The sequence below is a fragment of the Astatotilapia calliptera genome, chromosome 12 (genome assembly GCF_964374335.1).
Source record: "Astatotilapia calliptera chromosome 12, fAstCal68.1, whole genome shotgun sequence".
Taxonomy (NCBI): domain Eukaryota; kingdom Metazoa; phylum Chordata; class Actinopteri; order Cichliformes; family Cichlidae; genus Astatotilapia; species Astatotilapia calliptera.
In genome coordinates, this window is record NC_137433.1 from 37,429,555 (window position 1) to 37,448,970 (window position 19,416).

Consider the following 19,416-nt stretch of genomic DNA (forward strand, 5'->3'; position numbering starts at 1 on the left):
TGGTCTCCAATTTTTAAAGCTTTACCAATATTAAGACAAGAGACAAACTCAGCTTCTATGAAGCTGAGTTTCTTAGATGAAGAATTTAATGGTGATACTGATTTTTATTGTGAATGACTTTGAATCAATGTCCAAGTTTCCAGCACACAACACTGTAAACTCAAATTGGCATGTTGACCTCTTATGGTGGATTTGGTTATTTATGCTAATACTCTAACAGTCATATTTAAGCAAATAGAGACAATAGATACCAGCGTTTTCATCTTTTATCTCTGAAAGCAGGGAATAATCATAACTGCTTCTAAGTCTCACAACATCGTTGTGGATTTTTAGTGATCTGATTTTTCATTCCAGTTTATAATTCCCAGAATCCGCTCCACTCTGGAAATAAACACTAACTTTTTTTTTAATATATATTGCATGAATTTTTATTTTTTATTTAAAACCGTCTTTAAGGAAGTAATGACACACAACATGACAGCATTTGGTCATTTTGTTGACCGAGTTTGTCAGGATTTTCCCTGAACGTGACGCCAGTTTAATCACAAAAGTGCATAAAGGTACGAGTAACTCCTTATCCTGATCTCTGAATCGAAACACCGAGCCTTGAATTCCAGTTTTTCCTTTTTTATCTGTTAACACTGGGGATAAAAATGTCAGTTAAACTTTTCATCACTTAGTGTCCATAAACGAGATGATTCTTTTATTTATTTGTTTAAATCCAGCCATGTGAGGGAGAGCAAGTTTAGCTTAAAAGTGCCGACAGAAGCCTAAATCACCAACACGAACCAGAAAAGGAAGATAAATGGCGTCAGCTGTTTTTATTTTAAGGAAACAAACACACACACACACACACACACACACGACTGATTTAAATAGCTCACAGACCCCGTGATTCTTAGGATGTCTCAGGAAGTTGGGATTTTTTGGTTTTTAGGTGCCATTGTTACACTCGCGCGTCTCTGCTGTGTGTGATGATTGTGGGTTCATGTTGGTGATGAAGCGTATTGTTGGAGTAACAGCGAGTAGCAGGCGGTGCAGACAGTCTCTGGGAGAATGGAGGAAGGTAAAGGCAGCTCTTTGGACACGCAGCTCTCACAGAAAACGCCGCTGCAGTTCTTACACTGTTTCTGCAGAGAAGAAGAAAAACTCCATTAAAGGAAACCACAGCTGGGGACACGAGTTCTCCTCCATTCTGCTCATTTACAGCGCCTTATTTTTACTTTTTGGTTCTATGAGAGTAGCTTTGCATGACTCACAGATCATATTCATCTCATATTGGGCTTTGGTGCAGTCCACGTTAGCTCCCCATTCAGCACCCACCCTGAGGGCCAGAACCGGCCAATCAAAGACTCCGCTTCAGCCTTCTAAAGCCTGACCATAAATCATTGATTGGTTTGAGATCGGGGCAGTTTACTGACCACTGATCCAAAATGCTGACCATCTGTAGTCTTAATAATCACTTTGCCCTTTGAGATGATCATGCTGATCTTTGATGTGGGCAGTCCTTAAAAAGTGTGGGGACAAGAGGAGTTCCACCACCTGTGCTCAGCCTGGAAACGGATGAGATGGGAATGGATCCCCTACAATCAGGATTTGAACCAGACTATTTGCATATGTTTGATATTTTTTTTGATACAGAAAATAAGTTTTGGAACAGCCGTAACAGCTTTAGGAAGTTCAACCCAAGAAAAACAGGAGTCAACTATTTAAAGAAGCTGTAAACTTTCAATGCCAAACAGAAAAATATTCTTGATAACTCAAGTTCAAAATGATCCTCAGTAATTTGTACCTTTGTCTTGAGGAGGGAGTCGGCCTGCTCACACATCGTACACATGGAAGGCTCGCTGATCTCCAAGAACGACTCCTGAGGAAGAACAACAAAAAGAAATAAATGCATGAGTCTCTGAACAGTGCAAAGACACACTGCCATCAGTACATGCTGACTGCTTCAGCATCCACTTATTAAAAGGCCAAACTTTCACACAGGTAAAAAGTCAAATCTCACCTGCTCATCCTCGTGGTGCGACAGGGACCTTCAAAGTTAAAGACGGGACATGAAAAAGTGAATTATTTTTCCATAAATTTCACTATTTTTTGAAACTCTGAGATACCTACAGGCTGGTATTGTCCTCCAGGCCACTCTGGAACTGGTCTTTCTCCTTCACTGACGGGGATTCTGGGAGTTGCTGTTAAGAACACAGTCATAAGCCACCAAACCACAGCTGACAGCTGTTCGTCGGACATATCGTTAATGTGAGAATCCACGTACTGTTGGTACATCCCCTGGTTGTCTCCTGTCGGTCCGCGGAGTGCTGGACTGAGGTACCGAGGAGGCACTGAGGTGATGCTCGCTCTTTCGATCGCGACCTTTTCTCAGCTCACGCTCCAGATTAGACCTGAAACAGCAAAATAAGCCAAAGAATAGAAACGTATAGTTCAGTGACGACAGTAATTAATAAACATATCTGGAGGAGAAAAAGGAACAACGTTTATGGTAAAGGGGAACCTCCAAGAGGTAGGAAAGCCCAATGTTACAGTAGAAATAAGATTCTTCTGATGGCAGCTTTGATTAACAGCTGTGCATCCAGCAGTTTCCTGCCAGGCCTCTGACCTGTGTTTGTCCCTTCGTCAGGTAGAACCTGCATGTTATACATCCTGTGTAACTGAAATCTGTGTGAAACGTCGCTACTCAAAACTTTCTAGAAACCACTCTCTGTATCGATGTGGTTTGATGGGCTACATATCGTTAGTATTTGTACGTTTCTATGGTTACAAATGTGCTCGCACAAGTCTGTGATGAACTTCTAAAAGATCTCAATGAGAGCACTGAGACCACAGAGTGAGAGTCTGACTGTTTTAACAAAGAAAGAGTGATAAAATAGAAAGGAGTATTAGGGCCACATTAAGAAAAAATGTTCATTTTCAGCATAAATTCAAAATGTGGATTTGCCAACTGCCACGGCTCACAGCTTCTACAAAACGCCTCGTGTAGATGAGGTAGTGAAATCGTACTTCAGAATCTGTTTTAGTAATAAGGAAGCGATTTGTCCTCTTCCTCTTTGTTTTGGTCATCTCAGTGTTTCAGATGGAGCAGGAGTAGTGAGGCGCCAGACTTTACCTTTGCTTCCTCAGCTGCTCCACCTCCACCTGCAGACTCTCGATTTTGTCTCCAAAGTCCTGCTTGAAGAGCCGGTTCGCCTCTAAAGCCAGGTCCCTCTCCTTCTCCGCCTGCTTGCATCTGGTTTGGGGTGAGCGGGTTAACATAAACTCATGGAAAAATAAAAATGTGATGAAGGGAAACGTGGCTGGGAAGAGAGATCAACTCAAACTAAAATGTAAGAGCAACCTGGGACACTGTGACCAAAGACCATGAAGCAGACTCTGTTTGTTTAGCGTTTTATTAGCCTAATGATTACTACAGTTGACACCAAACTTATGTTCACATACAATTTTAAATTATTCATTAATTTTGCCCCTTCCTTCTTCTGCGCTGGACGTTCGACTTCAACAAACCCCTCTGATATCTGGCGCCACACGCCACTTCTCTCTGTCAGTTGAGAATATCTGACAGCCTCAGGTTTGAGGACGAATCACATTACAGCAACTGTCAAGTATTCAGCATGGGTTTATTGGCACATCAGTCCATCAGGCACCTCTACTCATCTTATGTCTGACTAAAGCATTACCGGGGCAGTTTTTAGAAACGGAAATCTGAAGTAGAAATCTGATGTGGCGAACACATCTGGCAGAAAACACGAGGATTAAGGGGCTGCTAAAGGATCCATTCAGTCCACACTAAAAGCTGATGCTGGAGCGCCGCTGCAGGAGGTTGTAAGAAGATGGTTTTTATTTTGTAACAACAAGGGAGCATCGTACAGAAAAGATAACATCCTAGTTTGGTTATTTCTATATTAGGCAGGGTTGTATGTTTGTTTTCAGACTCGTGAAAGCAGGCAGCTACTGCTGCAGCTGCAGCAGCTTCCCCGCTGCAGAGTTCAGGCTCCGGGCCTGCTTCGCCAAATGTTTGTCACTGATTTTTTTTCAAAACAACAGACGAACAAATGATGGAAAAAATTAAAGAAAAAGAAAGTGAAGAGAGAGAAAATGGATCCATGAACATAAGAAATGTCATCTGGAAGCACCAAATACATATCGTGCTGTAATAATAAACTAGCCTCACCTGGTCTCCAGCTGTTTTATGGTCCCTGACATTTGGTTCATTTTCTCCTCCATGCGAACGATGATCTCACTCTTCTGTTTCGAGCTGGCATCGGCACTCTGCAGAAGATGATCCAAACTAGTCAACTGATGTCTTTCCTCCATATACACTCGGATTTGTGTGAAAAGATATTTTTGGGGATCTAATCCTCCACCTGCTCGTCATCCCTAGAACAGCAGGTGGAGGATTGGGATTAGGCGGCTGTGAAGACCAGGATAGGGGTCCGAAAAAGGAAGGACAGGTGGACGGATGAAATATCTGATAAATGCGACCATCCCTAGTTGATCAGACGGCAAGAAATCCAAATTAAGAGACTAAACTCAGAGCAAAAGTGAAGATCACCTGTGCACCTTTTAATCTGAGGCCAGGTTGAAAACTTTTTCCGCCTAATATTTTCAATGTGTTCCAGTAAACTAATTGCTATCGTCCATTTTATTCTTGCTTTGTGGAACAGTTTCAGTCTTCTTACAGTTAAGCAGACCTTTGAACTTTCTCATTGAAGTGGCCTCCTCTTTTCTGCCTTAACTGAAAAAAAAAAAAAGCCAAGTTCTTACTGTCAGTCAGTATCTACTGCTGACTGCAAGTTATTCTAGACAGGAAGTGATGCTTTATCATTTCACAGAGAGCTAATAGTGAAATTAAACACCTACAAGTTTCTGGGAAAAGCTGAAATCTACGAGTGAAGCCCTGAGAGACAAAAGTGGATGTGAGCCTTTTAAAAGCAGTGTCCTCATAATCAGACATGAGAAGCACCGCCTCACCTGTGACTTGTGCATTAGCTGTTGGTTGATGGCACGAAGGTCTTCCAGCTGCTGTCTGAGCTCCACCAGAGCGTCCTGCTTCTCACAGACGTCTTTCTCCAGCATCTTCATGGACAGCTCCATCTCCTGCTTCATCCCGATCTGCACCTCCAGCTCCTTCTCCACATCCTGCACACAAGTCAGACTTTGTCAGTTAGAAAAATATAAGCAGGAATGTCATAATTAAACTCTAAGCTAAATGGACTGAATTTGGACTGGGCTGACTGTCTTTCTCCACATAAGCTTTGTTGTATTTCTGTGTAAATGGCAGCTAAAAATGAAAACACTAAACAGGCCAAGCACATTTGTTACTATTAACTACAAACTTTGTCAGCAGATGACACGGCTACATGTATAATCTCTCGCTGGTATCAACGCTTCAACGACTTAAAGCTACACAAAGACTGTCAAACAGCTGAAACGCACCAGTCGAAGCAAAGTTTCCTCTTTGAGCTGCTTGCGTGTTTCCCCCAGCGCTTGTCCGTCTGCTGCTGAATCACTTCTTAATGCCTGAAGAAAAAAGGAACGCTTGCTTTTACTACAAATTTCCAAATGCTCGAGTCAGCTGCTGCATAAACTGGCAGATAAGCAGTGTTCACCTTTCTGGACTCCAGCTGATACGAGCTCTCCTCCTTTACTCTCTCCACGTCTTCTTGTAAAGTGATGATCCTGTTATTCGCCACTGCGAGCTGCAAGGACAGAAATCAACAAAGCAGCTTGGTAAACAGGAAGTCCCTGCAGCCGGGCTAAAAACATGTAAGGCTGACATTTAAAGACAGTTTTTGAAGATGATCACTGTGAGACTCGCCTCTTCTGTCAGCTTCGTGTTGGACTTTTCCAGAGCGTCCACTTTGGCCTGCAGGTTATTTACCGACGCGCTGTAAACAGGCAGAAAGCAGGTGAGTCACCGAGCTCGACAAGGTGAGGAGAGCAAAGTGAGCGCACCACCCCGACAAACCTTAAATGTCTGTTCAGCTCCTCCACGTAGTTCTTCTGATCGAGAATCGCTGTGATCTGACCGTCCCTGAAAACGCACAAAGAGAAACGTGCAGTTAGCCGTCAGGCACACAAACACACAGCAACACAAACAAAACAATAGAAATCTGACAGAAAATCTCATTCTAGTGCAGTATTTTTAAACTGTTGAGGCTAAAATGTGTTTCAGGCATGGAACGGAAATCTTTTTCAATATTCAAGTTTAAAGGCCACACATTGGAAAAATATGGTCCGAAGGCTGGGGCTCAATCCAGCCGTCCAAATAAAAGAACACTTTCTGTCAATTAAGTTCAAGACAAATGGCTGTCAGTCGACAGAGGTAGGAGTGAAGCAAAAACAAAACACACGCTCCGATTACAGGCCCACAGCTACTGCTGATGGGACTAGAGGAGCCAGGACTCACCCCTCCACGCTCTTGCTGCTGTGTCCACCGTCTTTTAGGTACATGGAGAAATCGATCACCCCAACCTGCAGATGTTTTAAGAAAAAGGCAAAAAACAAATGACAGGAGCCATCCTCGTATGTAAAACAATTCAAAGTATGTGTGTAGAGTCTGCAGGCTGAAATATTTTAGTCTCCAAGCTCAGGCGGATATGAACAAAGAGCTGCAACATTCCTCACAGTCACTCTGGACTCCCAACCTGAGAGCTGAACATCCTGACTGACAAGCTGTGAGCTGCTGAAACAAGAACAACCTGAAGCTGCACTGCTCAACATTTTAATGTTTATGAAGCAGAGCGGGGACACAGGCCTCAGAGCCCAAATCGCTGCGCCCCTTTACATTGCTCTTAATTCAGTTGTGCTGCTGCTGTGTAAAGGAAACATCGCTGTACTTCATATTTAAATGATCTGAACAGATGGTTTAACTCAGGGTGGGGAACTCCAGGCCTCGAGGGCCGGTGTCCTGCAGGTTTTAGCTGTGTCCTTGATCCATCACAGATGATTCAAATGGCTAAATGACCTCCTCAACATGTCTTGAAGTTCTCCAGAGGTCTGGTAAGGAACTAATCATTTGATTCAGGTGTGTTGACCCAGGGTGAGATCTAAAACCTGCAGGAGACCTGGAGTTCCCCACGCCTGGTTTAACGAAAGGCTTTTGTTGGCATTTTTAAGGGAAAGTACTGACTGTAGGAAAAAAACGAAACAACAACTCATTAGTGAGAGTTCAAATATACAGATATATAAATGCCATCTGGCCAAAAGTTGAATGCCAAACAAACTTCATTCAATAATTCTAAATAACCACACCACAGTGTAGACACTGTCTGCACCACATCTGCCAAATCTGGACCAAACCCGGCCGACACAGACCAGATTTTTAAGACCGATACCACACAGGTATTTGGTGATTTTAAAATGATATTCTAATGCATGAAACATTTTTTGTCTTTCAGAAAAATGAAAACATAAACAGATCTCCCAAACATTTATTCGTTTACTCTTTCTAGCCAGTACACACCACATGCTTCAATCATTGAAAGAGGCCACTTTAGACATTTACAAATAAAATGATGGATTATTTCCCTTTAACATGAACTTGTATCATGTCAGGTTGTTGGCGTTATTGCAGAAAATAACAAGCTATTTTACACATGTCATAAAGTCCATGTCTGGCCTTTGATGCGATCAGTGAAACTGAATTTGACGCGCTTGTTCTACATGGGCTGAGAGAAAACGATGCCACACCAGGGAGTGTGATGACTTTTCCTCTGCCTTACTTCTCATTTAGTTTGAGCTGCTCTAAGTGGAGTTAGAGGTGAAGGTGAAAGCAGACTAACCTGCGAGTCCAAGTCCTCTCCCTTCATACACAGATTGGCATCGATGACATTTAATCCAACCAGAAGCCCGGCGATGACGGCGCCTTCCTCCTCCATCATCAACGCGTTTGGCTCGTAAAATTCACTACAGAGAAGAGACAGAAAGGGCTACAACGTCAGGCGGAAGGGTTTTAGGTTTGTATATAATACTACCGGAGCCAAAAACAAACAAACCAAAAACCCCAAACCAAAACAAAAACTGCAGATCCTCAGATGGCCACTTGAGACAGGCTACATGGTGGGGTCAGGGGCTGAGGGATGGAACCAGACCCAGCTGATGCCAAAGTCCAAGAACAGGCATTACTAATACAAACTGACTGATTACACACCTTAAACACACTTTGATTAAAACAGCTCGCAATCTGGATTTAGGGAGCTCATCAAGATAAAACACCTTGATAAGACTTTATAAGATTTTTTTACCACAGTGTAAAGTTCAAAGTTGAACCTGCAGGTTCAAAAGCTTGTTGTTGAAAATTCAAAACCTTTAACAAATGGCATAAAAATAATGAATGCACTAAAATGAGGATTTACATGATCCATGTCATGCAGACAGAGTGTGGTATGAACTGTGGGACAACATTGTCTCCTTTCATAAAGGATGCTTCACTGCATCCTCTGGATAGGAGATCATATGAAGGAAGCACTGAAGCATCCTTCTTAAAAAAGACTTTGACCAGCTGCTATTATTTCAGGGTCAGGTGAACTATCTGACTGCTCCACTGGCTGATATAAGATGAGCAGCAAGTGCACCGCAAACTCCTGACCCACCGCTTTGGAGCCGGACTCTCATCCTCCTGAGCCAGCTGACCAGGCGGTAAACTGAACACGGGATTATAATGGTGACATTGGAGGGAAACTAAGAAGACAGAATCTACATGTAGATTTATGTAGTAGCGTTTACATAAAACAGCACAGCCAGTAATACAAGCTGCTGTCTGGGCCTCAACACCTGTCTGTCCGTGACTGAGTTTGACCACAGCCAGCTTTGATCGAGGTGATAACTGCTCTAAGCAACCAGGTTTGCTTCGTTATTAAAGGTTAAAGTTGTGCATTATCAGGAGTGTGGCAGCTTAAACATACAGGTGAATGAAGATTGTGCTGCAAGCTGCCTGCTCGCCTCCTCATCTGCTAAGTAAAGTCAGTGAACTGAACCTTTCCTTCATATCTGTGGTGTTTTTGCCTTCTGGAGAAGTTTAATGCAATTACCTGATAAATCATAATCATTTGTTATAATTAATGACTGTACTGCCAACTGATAGATGTTGTGACTGCAGTGGTCAACAAGAGACACCACATTCATCTGTTCACATAAAGTCTTCGCCTCTGTGAATATTACGATCCAAACACACCTGAGCAGGTCCTTTCTGTTGATGATGGTCTTCATATAGTCTGAGAGCTTCTTCTGCATCAAGGCCAGTCGTAACCAGGCGCGTCCTCTTCCTAGAGGAGTTCTGGTATCAAACATGGGAAGAGTGAGATTTGCACACACTAACAGCCTTTACAAGATTAAGGCAGCTAGCAAAGAAGCTCCAGCCACGTTCTGGCATTGTTTAAAGCTCAGATGACATAATTAAAATCCAAGCAGAAGAGCCTTTTTTTGTAGGAAACTTTGAACAAACTCACTTGAGCCCGGGCAGGTCTTTTACGCTGGCAGTGATCTCTCCTGCCTCAGGCGTCAGCTTCTCAACCAACTCCAATGGTCCCCAGAAGGACTTGTTCTGCCCCAGGAAGGTCTTCTTAGCTGAAGATTGACAGACAACGATGAGACGGACAGACTGAGAGCGTGCATACAGAAAGAGCAAAAACACACTGGCCTCAATACAGTTAAAAGGAAACTAAAGCAGGAGTTTAAGACTAAATATTCCTTACAGCTATGTCAGCTGTACATTTTAATCTCTCACATCTCACTGTCAAAAACTGTAAGGAGTTATAAAAGACAACACGAATGCAGTTTTTACTTTTCAGCCCGTGTTTCAGACAGTGCTCCATCACGACAAAGAACTGCTGCAGAGGTGCATAGTCAGAGTCAAGCGTGCGTCCCAGGTTGAGCGCAGACTCGATCAGGCCCTTGATGCTCAGTTTGGCCATGTTCATCAAGTTAAGCCTCTCGATTGCGATGGGATCCTTGGGATCTAAAAGACGGAGAAAAGGAAACAGACTTATAATTCTCACCTTCAGAATTTAACAGCACAAATAAATCAGGAACTAAACTCGTTTGAAAGTCAGCTCTGTATTTCTTAAACAGAAATTTTAAAAAAGTCAGTTTCCAGGAAGGTGAAATAAAGAATACACAGCAAGACAACAAAGACTCCATCATTACAAATAGCTAAAAGAAGACAAACTCCAGGACTTACTGTGAAAAACCTTGTAAATCTGAAGATTATATACAGTTTTAATATAAAACTATAAAATGTGTCTGCAAGAGAAATAGTCTCAATTAAGAGAATGTGAAAGTTTAATACAGTCCACTCGTTCTGCACGCCTGATCTATTATTTATGTCAGCATTTAACACAGAGAGGTTTTTAGTGGAGGTGCTCTATGCTGCCCTGCAGATTTGTTTACATTATTAATACAGTTACACATTTAAAGTTTACATTTGCAGTGCAGCATGTTCATCTTATTCTCTCTAACGCAAAATGTAAACAAATTAGCAGAGATCCTCAGCATGCTGGTATTAAAACTGTATAAATTTGTATTATAATGTTAATGCTGAAAGTAAAATAGAAAATTGTAGAAAACTGGGGGGAAAAAATTTAGGCAACTAAACAACGAGACACTGAGAAATACTGAGCTGGTTCAGGAGGATGGCCTGACTTATCTGGGTATTTTATAGTGGGTACTGGTCTGCTTGATTAAAACCATTTTCTCCACCATCTCTATCTGGTGTTTTCCTTCCAACGATAAATGACAAAGAGCCAAGCTTTGTCATTTATCGTTAAGAAGAAGAAGAGGAAGAAGAGGAAGAAGAAGAAGAAGAACTTTTATAACGCTTTCAGTGGAAACTACAGATCCATAAGCTTCCACCTCTGAAAAGTGACGCCGACGCTTTAGCTCCTTAAAGCTGCATTCTTCCTAATGCAGCCAGCAGGGGGCGATACCAGCGGCTGTAATAAGGTCTTTGACTCTGTACGTGTCTGTAGGAAAACAACCTTCCTTTATCTTTCTTTCTCTAACAACCTTATGGGATATATCACAAGTTTCAGGTCTTAGTAAATACAACATGAAGCTCATTTGTTTTAATGTTACAATTAAGACTTAAAAAGGTGGATAAAGCAGAGCATGCTCTATTGTGTGGCTGATAAGTGTGCAGTGTCCCTCAGCTTCAGACCCAGCCCTCACTTGTTACCTCCAGTTTTTAAAACCACCAAGAGCGGTGGTGGAATCCCATGGCAGGATCTCGCCAACCAATATGTGACGTCACGCTGGCTACATCCATCTTTTTATACAGTCTATAGTAACTATAATACTACTAACAATAATAATAATAATAAACATATCATGAACAGTTATTATACAATAAAAATATTATGTGCATATGTTTAAAATATAAGATGTCCTGTATCTGTCCCTGTGGATCTGAATCAGTCTGATTGAGAAAATGTTCAACAGGATGGAAATGATTACCCAGCTTGTTAAATTAAGCCATGTGGATAAACTGTATGAACATTAAAAACTGCCACGTCTCCCATAAAAAGGTTTGACACTACCAGTGCTATGATAGATTTAAGCAACAAAATTGTGCATGTTGTCGTTATCAATAACAAGAACCTCAGAAACCTATGCAAAGTGAGTGAAGAGGAGAGAGAACTAAAGCCTAAAGCAGATGTTTCTGTTGTCTGTTAATGGGCTTCTGTAATGTCATTAAAGTGGACTCTTCAGCGGTGTAGGCTGAAAGCTGCAGCGCTTCATTTGCCAACTGAACTGCCTACGAGTGCCTGCCAGCTGGCCTGCTCGTGCTGAGAGTAGGTGTGGCAGTTTTAAAAACAATAAAAACAGAGCACACAGTTATAGATATCTGTTTACAGTCAGGCAGGCTTGTGTTTGCTGCCAAATCTATAATTGGCTGCACTCCGCTTTGTCAGTGGGAGAAACTAAATGAAAATCATCAGCACACAAACATGTTTGTTCTGTGCAACTGGGATCTTCTGTAAGGAGCAACAGCTACCAAGTACTTGAAGCCTCCCAGCAGGACCTGGCTGCTTTGTTGTCCGCCCCTGGCTTATTTATAAGTGGCGTCATCCTGCTGCGTAACCCTCGATGAAATCAAACCCGTCGTGACACAGCTCACACCGTTCACCAGGTGAAATATGTTGCTTCTGGTGTCCGCGATGCACACCACCACGCCCTAACACATAACGTAATGTGCTCACAAACACTTCCTCAAACGCTGAGCTAATCTGTCACGTTACCTTCATGGACCGGCTCGGGGTCTGGCGTGAGCGAGATGTCGTTGAGCTCGCGGAGGCACAGCCACTCGCCATCGACAGAGACGCGAAAGTTGCACAGATAAATGGTCTCCCTGGCAGCCTGGGTGATCTTGTCTGTGGTGGGAGTCGGGGTTTCGCTCTGAGGCGTCAGATCAGACATGATGACTCAGCTTGTGCGAGGCAAAACCAACACCACCGAAGGGGGAAAGGGAGGGGGGAGGTACAAAAGATGCAGGAGCTTTGCGTTCCAACAGCCAGAGAAGGCCAGAAAAACAAGAGGATGAAAGATGAAAAGAGAATCAGAGGAAGAAACAAAAAGGACAAGACGGGAAAGGCCCACAGCAGCCTTCAGCAGGTGTTAGAAAGGGTGCTCCTCCTCTTTATGCATGCATCCTCCTCTCCTCCTTGCTACAACTGAGTGAAACAGGCTGCTGTCTGTGCCTTCTACTCCTCCACCGCCTCCTCCTCTTCAGCCTCTTGTTATCGCCTTTTGTGCCGACTGGGGATTTAAAATGCAACAGAGAGCACCGTGCTGAAAAATCACAGCCCTCCTCCGGTCAGCTTAGCACCGGTTCTCTGTGATTGGACTGCCTGCGCACCGCAGTGAATGCACTGGGTGGGTGTTGACCAAGATGGCTGACGGCAGCGCTGGGTACAGCAACACATTGTCACGTGAGCAGATGGTGCATGCGTAAAAAAAAAGAAGCTAAAATAAGGGGGGGAGGGGGGTCCCCGGAGTAACCAACCAAGGCTAATGATGCAGCAGAGGGCCTGTGTCTCTCTGAAGCATCAACAACATCCCCCCTCCTCCCAGTCTCGAACACAGGCCTGTCAGCTGGCTGCAGCAGAAAAACAGCAGCAGCAGTGAGCATGAAGGGCAATAAGGCCAAAGGTCCCAGATGTAAGCGGGGGCCATCTATTTTTTTAAATCCCCCACCCATTCTGGTACAGCTTCCCTGGGCCTAACACCTTAAACATCGAGCTGGATATTGACAATCAGATCATCTTTAGAGGATGACACTCCGTGCCATCAGAGGACAACAAAAATAAACATGTGACAAATTTAATTGAGAAAGTTTTCACTTTTTTTTTTTTTAATCGATTGCTTTGTTTGTCTGAAACGAACCTCTGTTTTCTCTTAGAAAGTAACACCATGTGTTCAGTATAATACAGTCAAAAACTGCAGTTGCTTTAATGTTCACATGAGGCTAGAAAAGTGAGTCAATCCTCACAGATGTGTTAAAACCTTCAGTTTTACAGCAGAAACAAACATGTTTATAGCATGTACAGTAAACAGCTTAGTTTCCATATTGTAACAACTTTATGGGGACGATTATTTTATACGCTTTCTACTTCGATTGACAGCCATCTGATCACAGGTGACTACAGCGTAACCAAACTGAACCTCTCTACCATGTTGCATTGGTATTTTGGGGGCAGCTTAAAGATGCTAAGGCACATAGTGCACAGAGGTCGCCAACTTTCTCCAGAGTTAATCGGTAGGACCTCAAACTTCACGTTCCTTCAGATTAGATCAAGAGCAGTGCACACAGAGCTTCGTGGAATGTGTTTACATCCCTGAGCAGCTGCATCCAAGCCTTATATCACCGAGTGATGTAAGATGCGGTGGTATAAAGGATACTACTAGACTCTAGTGGATTGGGCACATTTTCTCTGGAGTGGTGAATCACACTTCTCCGTCTGGCATTGCGATGGATGAGTCTGGGTTTGGCGGTTGCCAGGAAAGTGGTACTTGTCTGACTGTAATGGGCCAAGTGTAAAGTTTAGAGGTGTTTCTATTTTAGATAAATATAGTATTTTCGACAAATTTCAATCTGGCTTTCGTAAAGTTCATTCCACTGAAACAGCCCTTCTTAGAGTTTCTAATGACATTTTGTTACAAAGCGATGCAGGTAAATGTTCTGTTCTCTTAATGTTGGATCTTACGGCGGCCTTTGATACTGTTGACCACTATATTTTACTTAACAGGCTGAAACACTGGGTTGGTGTCTCTGGGACTGCATTGAAATGGTTCTCCTCGTATCTCTCTGAACGATATTCTTCTGTGGCAGTTTCTAAGTATAGATCATCTTCTGCGTCCCTGTCTTTTGGTGTGCCACAAGGCTCTGTGCTAGGGCCATTACTGTTTTTAGTTTATTTACTCCCTCTTCAGCACATTTTGAGCCCTTTTGAGGATATTTGTTACCATTGTTATGCAGACGATATCCAACTCTATATATCTTTTAAACCGGAAGAGGCTTCTAAGCTGCGGCTTTTAAATGTGTGCTTGGAAACCATTAAAGGCTGGATGGCTGAAAACTTCCTCCAACTAAATGAAAGTAAAACCGAAGTCCTCTTATGTGCCCCAGATAGACATATACCCAGTATAATAAATGCTCTTGGTCCTCTTTCAACGTTTGTAAAACCATCTGTCAGGAACTTAGGGATTATCCTTGATCCTGCTCTTACGTTAGATAGTCATGTTAAATCTCTTGTTCGGTCTTGCTTTTATCATTTAAGAAATATTTCTAAATTGAGCTCTATTATATCCTATACCGAACTGGAGATTGTTATTCATGCTTTTATCTCTTCACGACTGGACTATTGCAATTCCCTGTTTACTTGTTTAAATAAAGGTTCTTTGGAGCGTCTGCAGATCGTTCAGAATGCTGCAGCAAGACTTTTGACGAAAGCTTCTAAATTTTCACATATAACACCGTTGCTCATGCAGTTACATTGGCTTCCTGTTGAATTTAGAGTCCAGTTTAAGATTTTGGTTTTAACTTTCAAGGCTCTTCAACAACAAGCACCACCATATATCATTGAACTTTTACAGCCCTATGCCCCTAGTAGGTCTCTGAGGTCGAGTAGTCAGGGCCTACTTGTCATTCAGTATACGAGACTGAAAACTAGGGGTGATAGAGCTTTTGCTACTGTGGCCGCCAGACTGTGGAATTCCCTTCCTCAGGACTTACGATCCGCTGATTCATTGATTACTTTTAAAAAACAGCTAAAAACACATCTTTTTAAAACTGCCTTTTGCTAACTTTGTTTGTATTTTGTCTTTTTAATCTGTTATATCTTGTAAAGCACTTTGTGATCTCTATCTAGAAATGTGCTATATAAATAAAATTTTACTTACTTACTTTTACTTACTATGATTATGCCGGGGGCTGTTTTTCAGAAGCTGGACTTGGCCCAAAGGAACTCTTAGCGCTTCAGCATACCGAGACATTTAGGAAAACTTCATGCTCTCAGCATTTTGGGAACAGTTTGGGGAACGCCCTTTCCTGTTCCAACATGAATGCACACCACTGCACAATGCAAGGTCCACAAAGACATGAATGAGAGAGTTTGGTGTAGAAGAACTTGACTGGCCTGCACTGAGTCCTGACCTCAACCTGATAGGACACCTTTGGGATGAATTAGAGGGGAGACTGTGAGACCACCATCAAAAATCCCCATAAACACTCCTAAACCTTGTGGAAAACCTTAGAAGAGTTCCAGCTTTCATAGCTGCAAAGGGTGGGCCAACATAGTATTAAAGCCTATGAATTAAGAATAGGATGTTACTCAAGTTTTATACTGTAACGTTATGGACAGACATTACTGACCTATTGCCTACATTTATTTAAGGTCTCTCTGCAAGAGCTTTGGAAACTAAAAGTAAAAAGGATCTATATATCTTAAATGCCACAGAGACCTGTGTGCTGATAGAGAATGAAGATGTGAAAGCAAACAGGTATTTTAACAACAGGTTAACTCTGTCACGACCAACGACAGGATCAGTCAAAGACTCAATACCTCAGGAAGGTTTCTAACTGAATTAAGTGACCCTAAAGTATCTGCAGCCAGAATAAGAGCTATAAGACATACATCCACTCCTTTTAAGAGTTCCTGTAAATACTAAAGAAAGGTGTCTGAGTGCTTCCTTTATTACCTCTTTTAACAGAGGACACACTGGACAATCCCTTTATGAAAGGAAAGTACACAACACCACCCAGAAGCTCACCACAGCACACAAAATTAAATCATCAACATGAGCCTTAAGTGATGCTCATCATGTTTGTTAATAAATATTAACAAAGAGTGGAATACCCACTCCGGGTTGGGGATGGGATGTACCTTCCAGTGGAGGAGCTCAAATATCTCGATCGTCTTGTTAATGAGTGAGGGTGGAACAAAGCAGGACGTTGAAAGATGGACTGATGCAACATCACCAGTGTTGTGGATATGAACGTGAAAGCGTAGCTGTGAATTTACTGGTAGAGCTACATCCCCCCCTGACCTATAACCACCAGCTTTAGATAGCGATTGAAAAGGTGCCTTAGCTCTCCCTTAGAGAGGGGGTTAGGAGCTTGGTCATTCAGAAAAGGTTCAAAGTTGAGGTATTCGGGGCACGTCCCACTGAGAGGCGACCAAGGGGGATAATGGAGAGATTATGTCTCTCATTTAGCTTGGGGATGTCTCAATGCCCCCCAGAACAGCTAAAGGAGGTTGCTGGGGAGAAAGAAGGCTACTGCACCCGTGACCCAGACCCAGATAAGTATCAGAAGTTGGATGGAAGGATTTGGAAAGTTTTCATCCTTTTTATTATTTAATTCGGACATTGGGAAGGAAGTGATAGTTTTCTTCTGTATTAATTGCATGAAAGACGACACAAAGACACTAGAGGAGGTATCAAAGATGAGCCATCTGCAGTACATCTTTGAGGCATAGTTTCAACACAGCAGACCCATGTAAACAACACTCACTGTCACAGTATTAAACAGCCTGGTGTAAGGGCAGCTGGATTCTCTGAGCGATCTTATTTTCCTTAAAAACTCCTTAGGAATTCTACTTTTTTTTTTCAAGTGGTTAGGAAAGGAGCCAGGAGGTCACTTTCTGCAGCTCCAAATCAGATAAATGATAAATCTATACAACAACAACAATAATAACCAGCAGCAAGGTGAGTCAACCAAGCCTGTCAAAACACATGACACATGTTGACACATTAGCCGAGAAACAACACAGAAGAACACACAGCGGCTTTTACTTTGCAGACAGAAATCTGAGGCTGAGAATCAACAATCATGTGATGTAGCTTATCCTCTCCCCAGCTTTAGCTCCGATAACTCCTGGTACTTTACTGAGTTCATGTGTCAGCAAGGTGTTTGTTTACGGACGCTGGAAAGTTAGCCAACAATGCTAGCAGCACAAACTGCAGCGTTACAGTTGGTATTCTCAGTGTATTAGGAAGCTAGTGTTAGCTGTCAGGGAAAGGTGTACTTTTTGAAGTTGGTCAGCACTTACTTCGTCGCCTCGATTCGATTCGTTCAATCTGGAAGTCATACTGTCGAAGCGGAGCGGGCGGCAGCGATCCAGCCTTTGCGAAGCGCAGGTTGGACGAGTTTAAAGCCTCCTTGAAGTAAATCACTGAGGTCGGGGAGAGAGTTTCGTCCGGGCTGTCAGTGTGTCCGTTTTCATCGGAGGAGTTTTGTTTGTCGGAACTTTCTGGAGAAGACCGCAGAGGAAGATCTCCCGGCGGCATATCCCGCTCCGCCATCCTCTCTTCGGTCAAATTCGTCTCATGTGACCGGGGAAGGGGGCTGTCGGGCAGTACCAAGCTAGTTAGCTGCGGTTAGCTTCTGCAGACATGCACTGAGGTGATTAGCAACAGCTGGATAGTGACTCACTTGCCAGCAAAGCCTCTCTAGTAATCACTCCGCCTTTCGTCCTGTCCACCACGGCCTCTCCATGACCCGGAAATAGCCAAGCCTCAGCATTTTGGTCAGATTTGTTGCCAATTTCGCGAGAGTTTAGGCGCTGTGTCAGCTGTCTTTTACATACACAGAGCCCATACACGAAGCAAGATTTGACACCAGCAGCAGAAGCACGACTGGGAACGTCCTCCTATGTTTCCCATGATACATTGCGAAACATGTCGCATTAAAGGAGCCTCTTCTGTGCTCTATTTTTTATCTTAGTGGGTTAAAAATGGACCCTGCAAGCATTTAGGTGTATAAATAGCGCAGTTTGTTGTAGAAGATAAAAAGTAAACTGTAATTTTCCCCACTAACAAAGACTTTAGCTAACACTGATGTGGCAGCTAAAACCTAAAAACACAAAAGCTGGATTATAGCTGAAAGCTGTACAGTGGTTCAAATTATGAATGAATGAATCACAGAAAGAAAAACCTTCCACATATTTTATATATTTTCTTAAAATGCTTCTACTGTTTAGAACAAGCAATAGTCATATGGTGCTTTATAAATACAAATAATAATAGTAATAGCTTGGAAAGAAAAGCGTCTGGACTTCTTTAAGTTGCTTAAGATTGCTTCTTTCCAAGCTCCTTAGACTACGATGACCTGGATGACTGAGAACCTTCACAGACAATAATAGTAATAAATAATAGCATGATACACTATTTTGCTAATCCACTTTAATGTTATCTAATATTTGGTACCCTGTTTTTACTACACTCAGCCATTTTAATATTGTTTCGCTGTTCTGTTGAATGTGAGATAATTCTGCTTTAGTAATATATTTGTTTAAATTTTGACTTAATTTATCTTGATTTTCAGATTAGATTTTACCTTATTTTTTTCATATTTTGGTTCATTTTTATTTAGCTCCATACTTTCTATTTAGCTTCTGTAACAAATTTTTTAAAAATCCAACTTTGGGTACATTTTGGGATACATAAACTACATTTTATCTCATCTTATCTTAAACTTGTTGAAGGTTGTATCCCAGTGAAAATGTGTAAATAAGCAGAATGCATTGCGGAGTAATATGTGGGCATAACTGTGTGAGCTTTGTAAAGGAATCCATCAGAAAGAATTAAAAGGAAATTAAAAGGAAAGATTAATTTACAATAACTGTCAGATAATTAAGAAACAAACCGCTCCATGCCAAAAGTCTGAGCTCTAAATTTAGGATCTAAGTTTATCGTGAGGATGTTTTGCTAGTTCTCATACAAAGAAAGGTGAGCACTGTTACATGTGATACCCATAACTGACAACAGGAGGAGACTAGGGACCAATAAAACTGCCAGGGACTGGAGAATATAAAAGATATTCCTCATCACCAGGGATTTAATCTGGATCAGAATGATCTGAATTAAGAAAGCTGCATCTTGCAGTCCAGATAATCAATGAATTCTTGG

At 42.3% G+C, this 19,416-nt stretch overlaps 1 protein-coding gene across 3 annotated transcripts; it reads right to left on the reverse strand.

The window, feature by feature from the left end:
* Nucleotides 1–665: 665 nt before the first annotated feature.
* Nucleotides 666–18,146, reverse strand: rufy3 (RUN and FYVE domain containing 3). 3 transcript variants are annotated; one of them, XM_026186609.2, is made up of 19 exons: nucleotides 17,942–18,146; nucleotides 17,559–17,854; nucleotides 9,797–9,970; nucleotides 9,462–9,579; nucleotides 9,188–9,289; nucleotides 7,797–7,920; nucleotides 6,422–6,486; nucleotides 5,981–6,046; nucleotides 5,831–5,900; nucleotides 5,622–5,711; nucleotides 5,449–5,532; nucleotides 4,984–5,151; nucleotides 4,184–4,281; nucleotides 3,122–3,241; nucleotides 2,273–2,399; nucleotides 2,119–2,189; nucleotides 2,009–2,036; nucleotides 1,793–1,867; nucleotides 666–1,130 (listed from the first exon to the last, which is right to left on the reverse strand). In XM_026186609.2, the coding sequence occupies exons 2-19, from the start codon at nucleotides 17,809–17,811 to the stop codon at nucleotides 987–989; spliced, it is 1,977 nt and encodes a 658-aa protein (XP_026042394.1). In that variant the 5' UTR covers nucleotides 17,812–17,854; nucleotides 17,942–18,146; the 3' UTR covers nucleotides 666–986. The 3 variants fall into 3 exon arrangements, with proteins under 3 accessions (XP_026042394.1, XP_026042393.1, XP_026042395.1); XM_026186608.2 differs by having other exon boundaries at nucleotides 17,559–18,140; XM_026186610.2 differs by lacking the exons at nucleotides 17,559–17,854; nucleotides 17,942–18,146 and adding an exon at nucleotides 12,249–13,327.
* Nucleotides 18,147–19,416: the final 1,270 nt, after the last annotated feature.